Source organism: Notothenia coriiceps, unplaced genomic scaffold (genome assembly GCF_000735185.1).
Source record: "Notothenia coriiceps isolate Sejong01 unplaced genomic scaffold, NC01 NC01_scaffold00011003, whole genome shotgun sequence".
NCBI classification, from domain to species: domain Eukaryota; kingdom Metazoa; phylum Chordata; class Actinopteri; order Perciformes; family Nototheniidae; genus Notothenia; species Notothenia coriiceps.
The window spans coordinates 100,374-119,491 of NW_011343704.1; the positions used below are offsets into that span (position 1 = coordinate 100,374).

The 19,118-nt window shown below is 43.1% G+C and overlaps 1 protein-coding gene and 1 long non-coding RNA gene across 2 annotated transcripts; one reads left to right on the plus strand and one right to left on the minus strand.

Moving 5' to 3' along the window:
• The first annotated feature begins 3,739 nt into the window (after window positions 1-3,739).
• stk17al (serine/threonine kinase 17a like) lies at window positions 3,740-14,185 on the plus strand. Its single transcript, XM_010772224.1, has 7 exons — window positions 3,740-4,046; window positions 7,326-7,538; window positions 10,799-10,943; window positions 11,859-11,985; window positions 12,095-12,143; window positions 12,447-12,626; window positions 13,320-14,185. Exons 1-7 carry the CDS (start codon window positions 3,934-3,936, stop codon window positions 13,609-13,611), a joined length of 1,119 nt encoding a protein of 372 aa, XP_010770526.1. The 5' UTR covers window positions 3,740-3,933; the 3' UTR covers window positions 13,612-14,185.
• Window positions 14,186-17,270: 3,085 nt separating this feature from the next.
• On the minus strand, window positions 17,271-17,734 carry LOC104946392 (uncharacterized). Its single transcript, XR_798439.1, has 2 exons — window positions 17,624-17,734; window positions 17,271-17,472 (listed from the first exon to the last, which is right to left on the minus strand). It is a non-coding gene; the product is annotated as an uncharacterized lncRNA (long non-coding RNA).
• Window positions 17,735-19,118: the final 1,384 nt, after the last annotated feature.

Genomic DNA, 19,118 nt, shown 5'->3' on the forward strand with positions numbered 1-19,118 from the left:
TGACTTAAGCTTCGACTTGCCTCGGACGCTCCGTAGAAACTGGGCCGTGGAAACGGCTGTCGGTATGCAAGGTCTGTCAACTTGCCTGTCGCCTTCCACAGCACGTGCCGGGCTTGCTCTGAGCTGCCCGTCAGTGTGGTAGACCTCATCCGCTGTGTTCGAGTATACCGCCGGGCTGTAGATGCTGCGGGCTTTGCGGAACCACACATTCCTCGAATTTGTAGGGTACCATCAGTCGTGTCACGTCTCGCCGTGTAATCGATCGATGCGTACGTCAGTGTGTGTCGGTTCACTGTGAGATACCGTTGTTGTGTCTCTTCACACGGAAGTGATAGAAACGTCGTCTCTGCCGTATAAGTTCATGTAAATAAACGACCGTACCGAGTTATTTTGGAAATTTTTTACATTTCTAACATTTGAACCCGTTATGTTTTCACTGGAGTAGTAAAACACTTCTTGCTCTCTGAGTATGGTCAGACGAGAAGTCCAAGATTTCTCCTTGTAATCACAAACACGGAAAGGAGTTCCCTTTTCTTCCTCACTTCGTTTTTTCTTCTTCCTACTGTCCAGGGAGACATTGCCCAAAATCCGGTACGACGTCGTACCACGAACACCTGACAGGCGTACCGGGATGTATGCGACAATAGATTCCGTGTGTCTCGTGCTAAACAGGTTGGAATTGGTACTTGGTTGTCGAGTTACACAACGGGTGTTGTGTCGTTGACTACATTTTCATCTGGATAACTGCGTCCTGTAAGGAGTCCCCGGTGATTGCCTCAGTGAATTCCAGGGTCGCTGTTTCCAATGTATTGGACAATGCGGAAGGAGTTAACAATGGCAATTCAGTACCTCGGGGGTGAGCCCTCGGGACTGGGAGGGAAGAGGAACGGTCGGAAGGGTAGATTTTCGACCCCAGTCTCAATGTCCTCCGGTGCAATCACTCCCACTCGACGCTGCAGCGGGAAACGGAACTGAGGGACCCAAACAAACTATTAAGAAGGCAAATCAGAGATTTCATTTAACTCCAGCTCTCAACACAGGTTCGGGAAAGCCCCATGAGCTTCTCGCTGTAGAGTGAAAATGGAACGCACACGCTATTTGTTGTTTGTTTATATCACGCAGTCTGTCTTCCAGTTGTTGCCTCTTTTGAATGACGAATACACACTACCGACACCCACTGGTAAGGAGAGTTATTGCCACTCACGCATGCGCAGTTCGTAAGTGCAACTTGGCCGTCGGCTGAAGTCTTTGCGGTGTGTTCCAGTGCAAAACATGGCCAAGACGCAGGAGACGTGAGGCGACGCGTCCCGAATTCTTTGGTGTTCTTTGGTGTCAGTTTGGTGTGTAAGAGGCTTTATATGAACTGGATACTGGAACCCAAGATGTCCTGGGTTTAACTTCCTGGGGATGTTCATCACAGATTTTTTAATTGCTTTTCTTGGCTCTATGGAAACATTTTCCAAACATGCAGGCATTCAAAAATGTAAATAAAAAGGGTCCTAATTGACCTTGTTCACATGCTCCAATGTTTCCTGTTAGCAGTTTTATATATATTTCTTTGAAATGCTGGCGTATCGAGTCACAGGGGGATTATTCAACACCATGAGTGCCCAGTCCACTAGTCAAAATTGTAAACAAGTCCAACTGTAAAGCACACCCTCACTCTCCCCGAAGCTTAACACTAGCTCTGTTAGCACTGTTACAACTGTTTGCACTGTATCGCTGTTAGCAGCTCCGTTAGCTGCTAGCAGCTGGCTTAGCCATCACGATGTTGACAGCCATGAGGGGAATCCATCAATCATAGATATTCTTTGAGTTTTGTAACGAGATCATTTCAATAATAGGTCGACTGCTCTTCTCTGTTTTAAAGAAGAGTCCTGGGGTTTCAGGCTGTCATTCAAACAAAATGAGACATTTCAAGACCTCTAATCAACTCAATTATTCATATAAAACAATGAAATGAATTGTTAGTTGTAGCTCCAAAGGGCAATCAGGCAGTTATTTTCAGATACTGCTACAGAGTAGGCCTACAGCAATGCTATTATGGGAGGCTCACACTGTGTCACATGCTCTCATTAACACAAGGCTTAATCTCAGGCAGAAAACCACATCTTCCAGCAGAGGTGCCTTTATCGTCTGGAATTGACTCTCAGCTGGGGAAATATGCTTTGTGTGAGTGTGTGTGCTGCTCTGTTTGCTTGGGGTCATTCAAGGCCTCGGTCTTTCAAACAGCTTCAAAGTTTCAACGTTTTAGCATCAGCACTCTCTGAAACTTAGGTGACACATTTCCCATGGAGTCAGGTCATTGCCCATTCTGCTGCTAGCCCTAAATACCTACACTTTTCTTCATTGACTTTAAATAACAACAACAGAATGATCATCTTTCCTACACTGGATGTCCCCTTCAAAGCCTTCCACGTTTCTTCCGCCTTGCCACACATGCTGAGGAGCTGTCTAATGGGATGTTTTGAATTCTTCTTTGATGACATGTAGGTTCAATGAGCAGAGAAACAACTCTCCCACAGATAAGAAAACAAACAGGCTCTGCAGAAAGCCTCAAGGTCACCTTCACATTCATGGCTGAGAACGAGTGTGAGAAAAAGTCTTACCTGCTGTAGCACAGCCAAGCCCACATACAACAAACAATACAAAACATGCCTGCAATGTTTCTGAGCGCATGATTGTTCATGAGTTTTTGTTTGAGTGATGTATTTTGTTTTGTCTTTTTAGGATTACATTTTAGGGCTGTGGAAAACGTTGGGTTATAAAAATGAGGGTTTAAACGGTACAGTGAATGTTAAATTAAGTTAAGTAACAATGTTGGTGTCTCTTTGATTAAACTGACACTTTTGAACTCATTGCTTTCCCTATTCAGTTTAAGATTAGCTGGACTTTAGGACACACACATCTAAACTGATACATGAAACTATTATACTGCTGTACATTATAAGAAGATAAAGTGTGTAGTAGTTGACTACTATATCATGTTTAATAATTCATATAATTTCCAGTGTTGTAAAGTAACTAAGTATATTTATTCAAGTACTGTACTTAAGAAACAGGTTTAAAGGATTTGTAATGTTCTTCAGTGTTTTTTCAATTTTTTAGGTTTACTGTATACTTTTACTCCACTACATTCATGTGATACCTTTACTGTAGTTACTTGGCAGATTTGGATGAATGATTTGAAATATATTTCACACTTAAATAAGAATGTAGTTACACCTTTCACAAGCTATCCTAAAGCATCCAAAGTAATTGAAACTAGCTGCCCCTTGACAAGCTTTGATCACTTTAAAATTAATCAATGATTAAAATCAATCAATTTAAATAATTCTGATAAGGGCCAACTTTAAGTATATTCTGATGCTAATACATTTGTACTTTTACCTGAGTAACATTTTAAATGCAGGACTTTAACTTGTAACAGAGTATTACACTCTGATATTTCTACTTTTACTCAATTGCTGAACTGAGTACTTCTTCCACCTTTGATTATATTATTAGTCTTTATGCGAACTATTCAACTGAAACTAATGATAAAGGTCTTTGTTTATGTTTGTGTACCTGCACCGATAAGCTCCAGCCAATTGAACACACCACTTGCCAGCTGACTTGCACCTCCTCTCTTGTGCATTCATTGGCTCTTCGCTGCGGAGCGTCTTCGCAGGGGGCGGGCCCTGAGCAGGAGTTTATTGTTAGGAATGTGTAGTAGCACTCACAAAGTAATTTACCACACCGACTGTGCTGCACACTCCTGCAGGGCATCCTCCTCTTTTTTGGAGCGCGCGCACTGGATTATCTCCCGGTGGTTTCACACAGCTGCTGCTGGCTCTGATCGGCACTTTTATCATGCGAGTTTTCACTTGAGAAAATACTTTGTTGAGTGTTATTTCGTCGGCAGAAGATTGTTTCAGTTCACGCGCGACGTCAATGCTAGAATCAGCGAAGATGAGCAAAAACGGAATGTTGACAAAAATCCACACGAGGATAAGATCTGACCCCTTCACTGTCAATTATGAGCTGGTCGGCAAAGAACTGGGCAGGTGAGTTTCTTCGTTGATTTCCAGCATGCATTGGTGGAAATAATTGAATCTGTGTACTGACTTTGCTCATGTGCTGGCAGAATGGAGTTTGTGTCATTCTTGTTATTAGATGTGCCCATGCAATGGTAAGCGTGTTAATTTGACATTTCCAATCCTGCATTCTTTCCCGGAGAAAGGCTCAGATGGCACTTTGGCACGCTCAATGGTAATGCGTCTTTGTGCGAGTAAAGGAATAGTTTCAAGAGATTCAAAGGTTTGTTGTCATATGCACATAGGCTACAGTTTAGAAATGGCAATACAATTCTTCTGACCGTAGCTCCTCCAACAATGCAATATAGTTGGATACAATTTAAATTAAATAAAAAGTAATTTTTTTGTTTTGTAAGACAAATAGAGACTCCACACATCGTTCTTATATGTCTGCCATAAGTGGTGAACATATATCTTACTCTGAGTATCTAAACTCCATATAGGCTGTGTTATAGTATCTCTCTGCACACTTATGTGGTCTAGTACTGTATATCCCGTGTAGTGTATGAGGTGGTCAAAATGTAAACTTCTAAATGCCTTGAGCTGAATTTCAGTTTGGAATCCCTTTTTTAATGTATCACATACAGAGGTGACAAAGTGACAAATCATTCAACAATTAAAGAACAGCAAACACAAAGTTACCTTTACAAATATTGGATTCATTATGCATTTGTTGTCTAAATCAGAACTCATGTGCTTCTTTCATGGCACATACTTGTTTTTTTTATCAGGCTATCTAACATCAGAAACTTTTTTCTAACCTTCCTTAGCCAAGTGCATTTTATGGGTCACACTCACTGATGTGCACATTCCAGAAGTAGCCTATTTAAGCGGGGATTCCCCAGTGAGCCAGACAATAATGACTTTCCTCAAAAAGCATTCAGAATTAACACAAGGATCTGCAGTTGAGCCCCTGGGTTTCACTTAACCTCGACAGCTGTTTGATTGCACTCTGTGCTAAATCTGCATCTGTCTCCATAACTCTAATGTTCCCTGCAAGGTGATTTGCTCCTCTGCAGAGTGATGGGACAGCCTAAATAAAAGAGTCAGTTGGTAGCAGCCAGTTTCCCTTTTCGGACACCATGGGACTTCCTGGGACAGCAGCCAGGTCCTGTGGGGGGTGAGAGGGGCTCTATACGCCCCCTCTCCCTCTTCTCAACCTCATACCTCAACCGATCATCCTGTTTCCCTCTTCTTCCCAGGATTCCAACTTAACAACATCCTGAGAACAGGCCTCATAATCGCATTAAGTGCAGGAATGTATTCTTGCAGATCAGCTATGTAGTCCGTACATTAGGGGGGGAAGTTGACCATATTAGAAGCAGGAGGTGCATAAGTTGAATTATTCTGCCAAATGCCTCTTTAGCAATTAGACTCGTTGCCCTTATTTTTAAATCCTTTTCATCATGAAGCTTTACATCCTGAGTCCCCTGCAGAACTGTTCACAAAACATGCCATCAGAAAGAGGAACTCATGTTGTGTCTGTGAAAAAGGCAAATGAGAGCTGTCATTTCTCATCGCACTTCAGACATGAGTCAGTTTCCCGCTGGGGGAGACAAAATGCAGACTCCACAGGAAATCGACTTCTCAATCAAATTATCACCATCTCAAGTACTGGGGTAGTTTTGTGTGTCACGATTGATAACGGACAGGTTTCAGACAGATTTTATGAGACAAACCTGCAAATGAGCAGTTTGATCTGCATTGACGTCATGGTGGATCCAGATAGGATGTTTTCAGTCAGTGTTTCACAGCTAATTGGGTGTTTTTAATAGAGGAACACAAAATAAAAGCTCTGATGTTGGTGTCATGGCAGAGTTTGAACATAGCGGAAGATGGCCATGTTTGGTAACCTCTGACCTGTTGTCATCTTTTAAAAAGGCATCCCGTTGCTCTTTTACGTGGCCAGCGTTCATTCCTTTTCACACCATATGTAGTTCCCACCCCCAGCGAGCTGCTCTGAACTTGGCTAATTAAGGATGAAAAGGCTCTGACGTGCTTTGCCTTTTCACTCTGAACAATGAGTCGTCACCAGTCTGCGAGACTAGGGGGGAGAAACAGAAGGAACAGGCCTCTCTGTAGCCAAAACAGAACCGGTCTCTGGCCAGAACAGTTGCTGTTTTTGGTCCCGGCACAGTGGGCTTGGAGCAACGCTGTGTGGGAAAATAACAGGCACCACGCTGACTGGACTTTTCTGACTTCATTTACATTCTGCCCAGCTCACAGTCATCTTTTCCCAACCCATCGCAGCGGATCTCTATTGTGCAGCTGATTAAAACATTGAGATGTTAGTCGGACATAGACGCAGAAGCTACAGGCTCCGTTTTAGCATGCTGCTCAGGCTCCAACCTGACTGTAGCAGCAGTGACCCCCTCCGCCTGTCTGGTGGGTGGTCCTGCTGTATCAGCCGACTGGTCAGCTTTTGTACGATTGTCAAGGGGGACGCAGGCTCTGTCCGAGTGTCTGGGCGGAGGTGTCAACACAATCCCATTTGTCCCTGCTGCTGTCAGCTGTGAATAAAGGGAAGTGGACAAGCCTCATTATCAGCCTGGGAGGCACGGCTGGTGATTGTGACAAGAGAGGCAATTCTGCACACATCGGACATCCTCCCCACACCCACCGCTGACCCCTTAACGCCTCCTGGGAATCCATCAATGTATATGCTATGAAATGAATGGTAGTCATGAGGTCTTTAATCTCGTGTTTTACCAGGAACATCCAGCAACCGAGCCGTTGCATGTCTTTGTTTTTGCTTGACCTGACCCTTATCATGTCCCTGCCCACTATTTAGCAGCCCTTGCCAAAACTGTCAACCTTATCTGCCCCCTGTCAGAATCCCCTGAAGGCTAGAGGAAAAGGAGGAGAACGGGGGAAATCTCTAACGAAGGTTTTATGGCACCGCCTCCTGTATTTTCAAATGATGCAGATTAACCTTCTTATCTCTAAACTGTTCTTTAACCTCGCCTACAGTGCTGCACTCGTGGCCTGCTGGCGGGCTGTTCCACATGGCTTGCACTGTAATCTAGCTTTTACCTCATAGCACTTTAACTGTCATGAGTTTGTGCAGTAATTTTAGCCCTTCCATTCGCTGCATTTGCCTACATTTACTCTGTTGGTCGCATTGGCTACTTGGATGCAGAACAGAACCAGCGCAAAACCAAATATATTTGAAAGCCAATAATGTGGTTGTGATTATTCTGTCTCCTCACTAATCACTCTCTGCTCTCTCCCCTACTTTTTGTGTCCCAGGGGAAAGTTTGCGGTGGTAAAAAAGTGCATCGAGAAGGCAACGGGGAGGCAGTGCGCTGCCAAGTTCCTGCGAAAGCGACGGAAGGGCCAGGACTGCCGCATGGACATCTTGAACGAGATCGCCGTGCTGGAGTCGGCCAAGGCTAACCCCTACGTGGTGGCGCTGTATGAGGTCTACGAAACCAACAACGAAATCATCCTCGTTCTGGAGTGGTAAGAAAATGCAGTACACATTACAGAAACAGCACAAAGGTCACGGAATAAATAAGACCTCACATTTTAGCAGTTTTGTCTGACACTCATTTCCTTTTCCACCACCACTGATCTGAGAAAAAGTGATTTAAATGGCCTTTTAAACTTTCCTCACTTGTCTGTGTTTGAGCCATGCCAGGAAAACTGTGGATACAATGAAAAGGCCTTCAATCAATATGGCGAAGAAAATCCTTTAATCAAAACTTCCCAAATGGGCTCGTAGAAAACTCCCTCGCATATATATTCAGTTTTACTTACAGTAATAAGCAACAAACATTTTTAAGGTTAAAAAAACCCCACAACAACTCATTCACTCACGTCAAGCGACATCCTGTATTGCGCATGACGAGAATGCTTTGTTGTTTTCTTGTGAATTCTCAGCTTGTATCTATACGTCTCATCTGTGAAAAAATACTTCCTGGCTTGAGTTATGTGCCGGTTGCTGAGAGCACAGCTGCATGTCACTCACCTCAACAAAAAAAAAAAAAGTCCACATGTGTGAAATACATAGCAGTATTGCAGCAAAAGCCCAGCCTTAAATGGAAATACTCTCTGTCTGTGGTTAGCTGCTTGTCTCGTCATAGCCCCGACACCTCGGCTTCGTGTTATTGGAAATGGCTGTCAGGAACCGTAACTTTAAATACCTATGTGGCACTGTGTGAAAAAACAATAATGAGCGAGTGAGTTACACTCTATTGTGAGAACTTATTGCTCTCTATACTCATCATGCAGGTGAGGTACAGCTGAGAAGAGCTGCTGGTTCAACGACCCACTAAGGCCATCCCAGCCGTCTGGCTCTGGTCTGTTGTGGTTAGGTGTTAAATGACGTGGTGCATATCCACTAAGTGTTCTCTAATGACAACCTCTAATTAGGATCTGGAAAGGACACTTGGCATCTTAATTACCTCACTCGCCTCATTACAGGGAGATAACACGGGGCAATTATGCTTGAACCACGTTCCTCTGACCCTGTTCCTGAACTGCCTGCTGCTCGGGCAGGAAGCCCCCCCCCCTCCTTCTCAGTCCACAGTAGTTCCAGACATGGAATGCCTTCACAGAACAAAAGTCTCTCTGTAGGGGGGGAGTTTGACCTCTGACTGAAGTGTGAAAAGGGAAGTAGCACCACAGTTCACCCCTACATGCCTGCAGAGAAAACATAGCAGGGGGTCAGTCCACAGTGGTCCACAGTTCCTCTCGGCTTCCAACTGGTGCTGCGCGGGGAGATCGAGTGGCCTGTACATGCACAATATTTTAGCACTTAAAGAGCTTCGTTTTTAAAATGTCAGCTCATGCTTTTAAAAGCCTCAAAGCTGCACTCCGAGTGAGACCGTTAGCCACCGAAAAAGCTGCATCTTCAAACTGTCTGACCTCAGCCTAGGTTTCGAGAATTGTGACCCATTTTCCATTTCCTGTGGGTTTAAATGTAAGCAGCAAGCAGGGCTCCCAGTAGAACCACACACCTCCACACTGGTAAGAAGTGTCGTTCGCACACTCTTTTTGTATCCACAACCACATCCCTTATGTCAGAGAAATGGAGGCAAAAGATTTTATTGTAATCATCTTTGAAATCTCCAGCATATGTCATTACCACGGCAACCCCCAGCATAATGACTTTTAAAGATGGTTAAAAGAAAAAGAAGCATTACTTTTGGGTGCAGAGTAGCTATGCTTGCCAGATAATGAATCGCTCTGACTATAATCGAGGACGAATGGTCATCTCCTGGTTAAATGTACTCTTTAAAAAAAGTTATGAACCCATAACAACTCTAAAAAATGCAGGCCTTTGTTTAAGTTAACTGCCAGAAGGTGTGCACTGTTATTAATTTAAGACAGTCTTTATCACGATTTAACATCCTCTCAGGCGCTCTGCTGACAGCTTAATGTAGCTGCTGGAACACTTTGTCATGTCAAGTATTTAATTGTTCAGACAGGCACGGTAAAAGTCCAAGTTCATTTGCACCATGAGGTTTTTCAAGAAAGTAAAAATTGTCCGTCAAACCCTACTTCCCTGTCTTTAATTTCCTCTTTCTCGAGAACACTAGACATGCTTTCATTTAATATACACGTGCAAATCAATGTAAACAGACTAAGTGCAGTTTCATTCCAAGTCTCCACATGCTCTCATGTGTTCAACAAGCGGGTTATGTGGCAGGTCAAATATTCGGTGCTGGTAGCAAAAAAAGACCAATGACGGATATCCTCAAAAATCCCCTAAAACATGGGTGCTATTTTCACAGCTGAGGATAGTAAAGAGTTCAGGGATGGAAAGCTAAGAGGAGATTGGGGGCGGCGCTGGTTATGTAACAGTTCTGCTAAGGGCCCGGTCACAAAGTCTACCTTTGAAAATAAAATGCATACCTGCCATTTAAATCTCCTGCACATGGCTTTAATTATTTTGGATAAGATGCTTCAGGCATTGATCTGACTGAGGGAGCGTCCATCGTAAATCAACCATGTCTCAACTTTATTTAACGTTGTTACAAAACTGAACAAGTCCAGACCAGAGTCTGACTATTCCATATTGAGATGTTGAATAAGAAATTCCTAAAAAAGTTTAATCCTTTTAACTGTGAGTTGTTTTGACCCAACAAGCAACAAGCAACAAGCTGAGGCCTGTATCCAGATACTTACCTGACACTACCTTCCTGCAGCCTTCTCTGGATAATTTATGTAAAATGTGTAGGCTTTGCTGATATCCATAGTGTTTGCCTCTTTTCCCCCTGTGTTGCTTCAGTAAGTGAACCTGCAGGCTGTATAAGGCCTTATCTGACTGTGCTGTAAGCTTATACGGCCATTCTTATCTCCAGTAATAGTCCTGGGAACGGGAAAGTACATGCAGAGACGGGAACCTGAAATGATATTGATTAATGTTGGACTCACATGCTGTCTGTAGATGTGGATAGACTTTGGTCTTCCAAGCCAAAGTACACTAATGAGGACGAGGGTGTTTCGTAATTTTTTCACGAAGACATGAAAAATGACTTTGGGTTTGTTTACTAAAATTCCACTAATGGGACATGTTGGAATTTGCTATTATCCCCTTGTGTGATTTAAAGTGAAAGGAAGGGTGTATTTGTGCATTTTAAGGCTTAATTTATTATGACAAGTTGAAGTGAATAATACAAAAATTAAATATAATCCAAACTAAACTCCACACAGTTCTTTTTCATTTTATCGTTGTTTTGTTTTACTCAGTGTTCCTTCCTGTGCTTTCCTTCCAGCGCTGCCGGTGGGGAAATCTTTGACCAATGTGTTGCCGATAACGACGACGCCTTCACGGAGAACGATGTGATCCGGCTGGCCAAGCAGATCCTGAATGGAGTGGCCTTCCTGCATCGGAACAATGTGGTGCATCTGGATCTGAAGGTGAGCATACTGAAAGATGATATATCTATATAGGACCGTGCATTCCCTCGAGGGACAGGCCGAGGGAGATATCATTTCTATTATGCAACCGCAGCTCATTCAGGGAGTCACGACCCTGTTCCCACGAGGAGTCACACGTTACAGGATAGACATGGCAGTCATCATTGAGGTTATCTTTCTACCTACACATCTGATAGATTAACCAAGTATCCATTTCTTATAACACATGTTATTCAACTCATTTTAAGGTGAATAGCCTGGTCTGACCCAGAATTAAAGTTACAATAGTAAAGATATCGGTTTTCTTTACTTTGGTGGCCCCTTTGACAATAAGTGGTAATTGCAAGTAAAAAAAAATCTATATTCCCTTAGATGGTAATAGAATGGTGTTACCTCATTGGTGTTGCCTCATTTGGCAATAAGAGTGGGACCTTTTTTAAAAGAAATACAAATCTTCCTTCTTTCATCCTTTCTTTCTGTGTGTACTTTCACCAATGCCAGTGGTTGGCACGTACAGTGGGGCAAAAAAGTATTTAGTCAGCCACCAATTGTGCAAGTTCTCCCACTTAAAAAGATGAGAGGCCTGTAATTTTCATNTTTTTTTTTCTCATTTTGTCTCTCATAGTTGAGGTATACCTAGGATGAAAATTACAGGCCTCTCATCTTTTTAAGTGGGAGAACTTGCACAATTGGTGGCTGACTAAATACTTTTTTGCCACACTGTATATCCTACTTGTTCTTGATTGGCTTATGATCCCACCGATGTAGCTGCATACTTACTGATGTGCCAGACCCCAAATCCTACTTGAACCTGGATTTGTTTTGACTGATTCACCCTGCCATATCATTAATGACCTCAGACGTCAGACCTCAGGCTTCTTTAATAACCATTATGTCTCTGTCTACCCTCTGCAGCCCCAGAATATTTTGCTGACCTGTGCCAGACCTCTGGGAGACATTCGCATCGTGGACTTTGGCTTGTCCAGATGCATGGACAAAATCACAGAAGTCCGGGAGATCCTGGGCACACCCGAGTATGTTGGTGAGTTCTGCTTTAAGCCCCTTTTTAAATACCCAGAATCACCTGTGTCTTCTCCAAGTGAGGGCGATTTATCATGACTAATTGGGGCCATGTGTTTTTGTTTGAGCAGCACCAGAGATCCTGAACTATGAACCCATTAGCACTGCGACAGACATGTGGTAAGTGTCTACTGTAGTTAATTTAAACATGTAAGTGCAGATGTCAGTCTGTTTTACTTCTGAGGATAAAGACATATTCAGGACGATCATCATCTACACGACATGCAAAAGACAAGTCTAGACCTTAGACCACAACACCGTCTTTGCTACATACTTACAGTTAATTCATTATTTACCGCAGCACAGTGGAAGACAGCCAAACATGTTTTTTTTTACAGTCTGTCGCAAAACAGATTATGTAACTATCCAAGATGACAAATTGCCTAATAACCTCCTTCCTTTTTCTTCCTCCCTCTCTGCTAGGAGTATCGGGGTCCTGACCTATGTCATGCTGACGGGCGAGTCTCCTTTTTTGGGCGAAGAAAAGCATGAGACATTCCTCAACATCTCCCAAGTCAACGTCGACTACTCGCAGGACACGTTTGATGGGATCTCGTCCCAATCGGTTGACTTCATCAAGTCCTTGTTAGTTAAAAACCCAAGGTGAGTTGACTTCAAAGCTGTTCTGAGAATGGCTAAACCATAAGAAGTTTCCATCAGCATCACTTTGAACTTATTAACACACCAGTCAGGTTCACAGCAGCACAAAGGAAGTACATCCGCATGAGCAATGGGTGTATGTGGTAACAAGATTTGTGTCACTTTGGCGATAAGTGACACGAATCTTGTTACCACATTTGCAAAACTGACATCATTTAAAGAGCTCGGATCTTTGTATTTTGACATGACAAAAACCGCAAATGAATCATCTTTGTGTGTCAGATAAATTTCAAGTGAAGCTATGTTACTTTATTTCCGCTGAAATGAACTCTAATTTTAATTCTGATTGAGAGCTCAAACACTGAGCCTGTACTTAATCGCCCCAATATGTTGATGAGAAGTAGCAGCAGCCTCTGTCTCACATCCAAAACCATAATCTCCAGTCAGTATCGTTCAACTCCAGCGGATTACTGGTAGCATTGGAAAAAGTGAGAGATTCTTCAGTGTTTGAGTAATCGGTGAGAAATGGATGGAAAACATCTTGAGTGCAAAAAGTGCTTTTCTTTGTGGTTTTCCGAAACCAAATTTTGCAAAAAAAATATGGCCGACGTTGGAAGATCCAGGGGGATCCATTGGTTATGTAAACTACTCGGGAATTTCCACTCATCCGCAGTGTTTTTGTGTTTGTGTGTGCAGGAAGAGAGCCACAGCAGAAGAATGCCTCACCCACCCCTGGCTGAACTCGCTCCCCCTTCCCCACTCCCACCCGCACATCAGCACCAGGCCGGCCTCCTCCCTGGACGAGCCGGAGACGTGCCAATCAGAGTCGGAGCCCGAGAGCCCGAATCCCTCTCCCGAGCTGGACTTGATCGGGTCGTACCTCGTGTGCCCGGGTCAGGGTGGGCTCAAGGCGGGCCGCAACGCCTTCTCCTTCAGCGATCCCCCCTTTCCAACACGGTCTGAGATAAAGCACGAGCTGATCTGCTGAGCGTCGTTTTGCAGGTGGAGAGAGACTGAGGGAATTGAAACTCCGCGGGGCAGACGCTGCAGCTTTTTGGTCCTGATCTGACTCGAGGCCATGCTATATGGATGCTGTATGACTGCTTGTACTGCTGTGAGCTGGGTTGTGTGTGTGTAGTTTAATACCTCTGCATGTGTTTGAGTAATACACGCTTCCCCGTGCTGATTCATGATTGTACGGAAGGAATGTGAGAGGAATAAGGATGCAGGAGCAAGGAGTGGGAGAAGACACGCAAGGATTTGGTGTCAAGGCTGCACTGCTGCCTTTTTAAAGTGACAGCTTATCACTGTGGCTATTTCACCCTGCACGCACACTGGCTTCTCTTTTTACCCAATTAGCCTTTTGAACTGGGTCTCCAAGGACAGGCATCTTTGGGAAATGACTTCACTCACTGTGTGCTCTCATCAAAACAAGTTATGCTTCAGCTGACCCAGACGTACCTTCTGTGATGAGTTTTGTTCAAGGAGGTAAAGGGTTTTGACAGATTGTTGTACTTAACAAAGGAATTAAAGGACAGCATCAACGATGAAGCCAGACTGTTCTACTGTTGTATGTGTTTATTTATGTGTGTTCGTTGTTCCACTTCACCCCCTTGAACACAAAAAGCCACATCAATGCCTGAGTTTAGGATGGAAATAGTAGCATCTTTTTTTTTTTTTAAAGGACAATCTGAAGCACTTTTTATTTTGTTATTAGAGTTCAATGTTATATTAAGCAACCAAAGGCTATTCAAGCACAGTCACCTGTCACAATGTGTTCACCATTTTCCAACACCCACTGGTTTTGTCACATTATGTTTATTCACAAAGTGCCACTTTTGTGTTAACATTACAGTTTTACTTTTTTTTGGTTTGGTTGGCTATTGCCCAAGTTGCACAAGTTTTTTTTTGTACTTAACTGCGAGGTAGACACACGATTTCAGGCTCTTAATATATTGTTTGGACATCAGTCTCAGAAAGTGGGAATGGCGGGGGTAGAAAGCAACAGATAATGTTGTAATTATAATTGATGAACAATGACATGGTCAACTGAAGATTTATATAAATAAGTGACATTTGCCTTCAGATGCTCGGGAGTGTAGAAATTGGGGAAGTATTTCTCCAAAAAGTACTGAAATGTATATTGTGAGTTAGTATTAAGTTTAATCTGTAAAATAATTACTTTTTTTTTTTTACCAGTGTTTGTTAACATCATATTGTCTTATTCACTATGTCAACTTTTACTTATTCTTATTGTTTCTGCTCGTGAATTTCAGGCAGGTTTGCACTTGTCCTTTTGGACGCTATGTCAAAATGAATAAATGTTGATGGCATGCATTGCAAAATGTAACAAAAACAGACTCCAGGTTAGTTTTTATTGACAAATAAATAGCTTGCATGTAAAATAAGAAAATGACCAATTGAATGTTTAACCATTTATTTACTTGCATGGGTATACAGTAGAGATGCAATGGTTGTCAACCGCTTGAATTATCTGGACACAGTACTGCTTGATTTTATACTTTTGGTCTTAAGCATTGCACGACTGATATTATCAGTGGATGTTTAGCTTACGATGTCCGTGTGCACTTTAGTGGCGCTCAATGGCATTAAACAAAGAGAACTTAGTATACTTTAGGATAGTGGTTGCCAACTTTTCTGAGCTTTTGACCTTAAAGGTATCTACCAACAACCTCCCACCATCATACATTTATGACTGGCTAATCCTATATAAATACTCTGTTTTATATGGATTGTTTTTAGAGGCTTTTCTTGAACTAGTGTTTCATAATAAAAAGCATCAAGAGAGAAAAGTCAGACTTGCTAGTGTTACCTTTTGTACTATCTTATCCACCACATATAACCATCCATCAATCGACCACCATAAACTCTATCCCATTATACTGCTGATGAAAACCATTAGGTTTAAATGTTGGTCTGGTGTTGATAGTTGTGTTTAGTCGGGAGTAAAGGCAGACCCCATACCACAACAGATTACTGGTGTTTGGAACCGATCACATGTTCAGCATCTGCTTTTCCTCTCAGCATGTCAGCATTTAGAGAAACTGAGTATCATTAAGAAAATAAAAGACCTCTCTCGGGCAAGTCTTCCATAAATATCCACCAGACTCACTGAACAGGACATGCCAGTATCCTGAATAGGAACAGGGGGTAATGATTTCCACTGTAGTTGAGTCTCTTTCTCTCGTGCACACACTCAGGATTGTTTACTCGTGTCGGGGTGGGCACTGAGCCAGCTGAGGAGAAAGCGGGGCTCCCTGCAGGGTCCTGCTCCGGTGGCTCTCGTACGTACTGACTACTTCCCCTAAAGAAAATCTTCCTGCTGCATGGAGCTGAGGAATGCCAGAAATGTTCAGATCTGGCCTCCTTCCTTTTTTCAACCCCGTCCTTTAAGCCTCTCTTACCTCCTTATGGTCTTTTGTTTGCCTCAGTGGGAGGTGGGATTGTTTCCACACACACGCAAACATGATATGAAGTTATTGAAGTGGCTGATAAAGGGTCTGTTTCTCAGAAGGATTCTCAGGGTTTGTTGATGTGACTTTGATATTTAAGGTGACCATTAGTGGATGATTTGGGGCCGTTTGTAAAAGAGCACTTGGCTCATTCAGATCCAAACAAATAGAAAAAGCAATCAAAAACATTACTGTGGCATCCAGATAACCTGCTCTCAACAATCCCTGTGGATGAAACGTAATATTTTTTAAGGTTATCTGGCAAGGAATCATGCTTTAAAAGAACCAAGTAAGACACATTACTTTGTTAAGTCCATTTGTCTCTCTTGAGTCAATGTAAGAACAGTCAAAACAGTGTCACGCCCTGGCTCAAGGACGGACAAAGGAAGGAGACCACACATGATTCATCCAATTGAAGTGCATTTATTTAAAGAAACTAAATTAACTATGAAGTCACTTAATCAGTAATGTGGGTGTGTGAACATGCATCAGTATATAAAGAAAAACATACAAACCAAGGTCCAGTAGAGCCAAGCAACCCAAGAGGAGAGAGAGACTGACTGCTCAGGCACCCATACTTGTAGCTGAGCAGTCAACCCAAATCAGGTGTCAGCAATCTCTCCTGATTTGGGGAGTGGCTAACCAGGGACCTGAGTCTAAGGCCTAGGGGCCGTCACACCTCCCCCCTTAAGAATGAGGTAGCACCTCAGATCCTGAAACAAAACAAGAACATTAGACACAACATTTTCTTCCAATTCATAAATCCGAGTAACACGTTTCAGAGCACATAAAAACTGCATTATAAGCCTATCAAAAGTGATACTAGGCAAAGAAGGAACTATGACAAAAAGTACATGAGGTGACTACCGAAATTTGCACAAAACCCGCAATCATTACAGCCTAACCCCAGGAAAAGCAACTACTGCTGCTTAGTGGACGAAACAGGGAATGCCTGTACGGCCAAAACTTCAAGAAGAATGGGACGAAGCTCCCCTTGCCTGCCCCATCTTACCCAAAGAGGTTACTGTAGCTCTCTTTCACATACTTCCGTGTGTTACAAATGTTGCACTCTGACCTTCTAGCCCAATTGACATTGCCACATGTTTTGCACTTCCAATCATTTACACTGAAGAGACCCCTGCTCTTCCCAGCCAGAGTTTTCCAACTATCTGTTCCTCCAGCTTGGTTTTCTTCCTGCCACATCTGTAACAAGTGATTCTTCTAGAAAAGTTCATCATTCCACACTTATCCGGACAAAACCAGTCCTCGCCTCTAACTTGAAAACTCTTTCCTGCAATGTTTATTTTGTTACCCCTGAATGGCTTTGCATGATCTGGCCAAACACGACCACCTGCCAGGTCATTTCCCAAAATGATGTCCACTCCAGTCACGGGCAACTCTGGACGAACACCAACCTCCATTTCTCTCTGGACTAAATCACAGGACAGAAACAGTTTATGCTCAGGCACAGAAATGGTTTGCAAACCAATCCCTCTAACTGGATCATCAACTCAACTCATANATGATGTCCACTCCAGTCACGGGCAACTCTGGACGAACACCAACCTCCACTTCTCTCTGGACCAAATCACAGGACAGAAACAGTTTATGCTCAGGCACAGAAATGGTTTGCAGACCAATCCCATGTGCTCTGTGACCACATGTCTGAATCTAGAGAAAAAGGCAAGATGGCCTCCCTCAGTCCCTCAAAATCCTGACTTGAACTGTCTTGTCACTCCCAACTAGAGTTACAAAACCGTCAGACACAAACGAAGCATAACCCGACTCAACCTCTGAGATATCAATTGCCTTACCCTGCATTTGCAATGGAGCCAAGACTTCTGTTTCACCAACTTTGGGATTATGAATAGTTGTAGCCAAACCAACTGACTTCACATGAAAATTGTTGCTTTTCCCCTCTAGCAAAGGACATTCTTTTTTCCAATGACCCTGTTGATGGCAATAATGACACACATTTGCATTGCTTGTGCCATTAGGATGCTGTGCAAACTTTAGGGACAAAGATCCTGCTTTCTGAGATTCATTCCTATCATAACGCTCACCAAAGATACGCCTGTGCGTCAACACATACTCATCAGCCAGTACTGCTGCCTCCCTAGGACATCTGACTTTATGTTCATTAATATGCAATGTTCTCAGGGACAGACTGTTTCAACTGCTCCGGAATGATTAAATCACATAACTGATCCAATGTTTTTACACCAGAAGAAGAGTACCAGCGCTTGAAATGCAAGATCAAATCCCGTGCAAATTCCACATGTGTTTTGTTACCACTCTTTCGCCAGTCTCTAAAACGTTGGCGGTACGCTTCAGGCACCAACTCATAAGCCTTCAAAACAGACGATTTCACCGCATCATAATCTTTACAGGCGCAGAAGATAAAGCAGAGTAAGGCTTCTTGTGGCTTTACGATGTAAATCACAGCACTGGCAAAAAGTTCTGTCCCATCGAGGGGCCTCGAATTATAACGTGGCGTAGGATTCACTGTGCGAAGGTGCTTAGCGTAGTAGAAATGCCAAAAAACAGGTACACGAGAAATCTTGCAGAGCATATTTCCGAATTCAGCCAAACATTGCGTAAGGTTGAGGAAGTGCGTGACAGCACCTAGCCCGTTTCCCTTTATAAAATCAGCAATCGACGCTCGAATGCCAGTGCATCTTTTGGCGGGCTCACGTAACGCCCATATTTCATATTTGCCTATACAATAGTCAAAAGAAACGCCCTTCATTCATTCATTTTGAACGACTGCATGGAGAGATCGCAGGAAGTGACGAGCAAAAACAGCTGAAAAAAATACATGCTCAGCGACCGTGTCAGATTTTGTTATCTTCTGGGAAGGTCGAGATAAATCCATATTGTTTGTGGTTGCAGTTTGAACCAGAGTAGGCAGGCATGGAGGTCGATCGTGCAGCCAAAAATAAATAAATAAGGTGTTCCGAAAAAGGTTAAGACAGAAAATAAATAACACATGGCCTTCTCAGCGCAGTGTGTTTGTACCCCG

Coding starts and splice junctions, on each gene's coding strand:
- stk17al (XM_010772224.1), top strand. CDS start 3,934: ATGCTAGAATCAGCGAAGATGAGCAAAAACGGAATGTTGACAAAAATC. Junction 4,047..7,325: donor GTCGGCAAAGAACTGGGCAG/GTGAGTTTCTTC, acceptor TTTGTGTCCCAG/GGGAAAGTTTGCGGTGGTAA. Junction 11,986..12,094: donor GGGCACACCCGAGTATGTTG/GTGAGTTCTGCT, acceptor TTGTTTGAGCAG/CACCAGAGATCCTGAACTAT.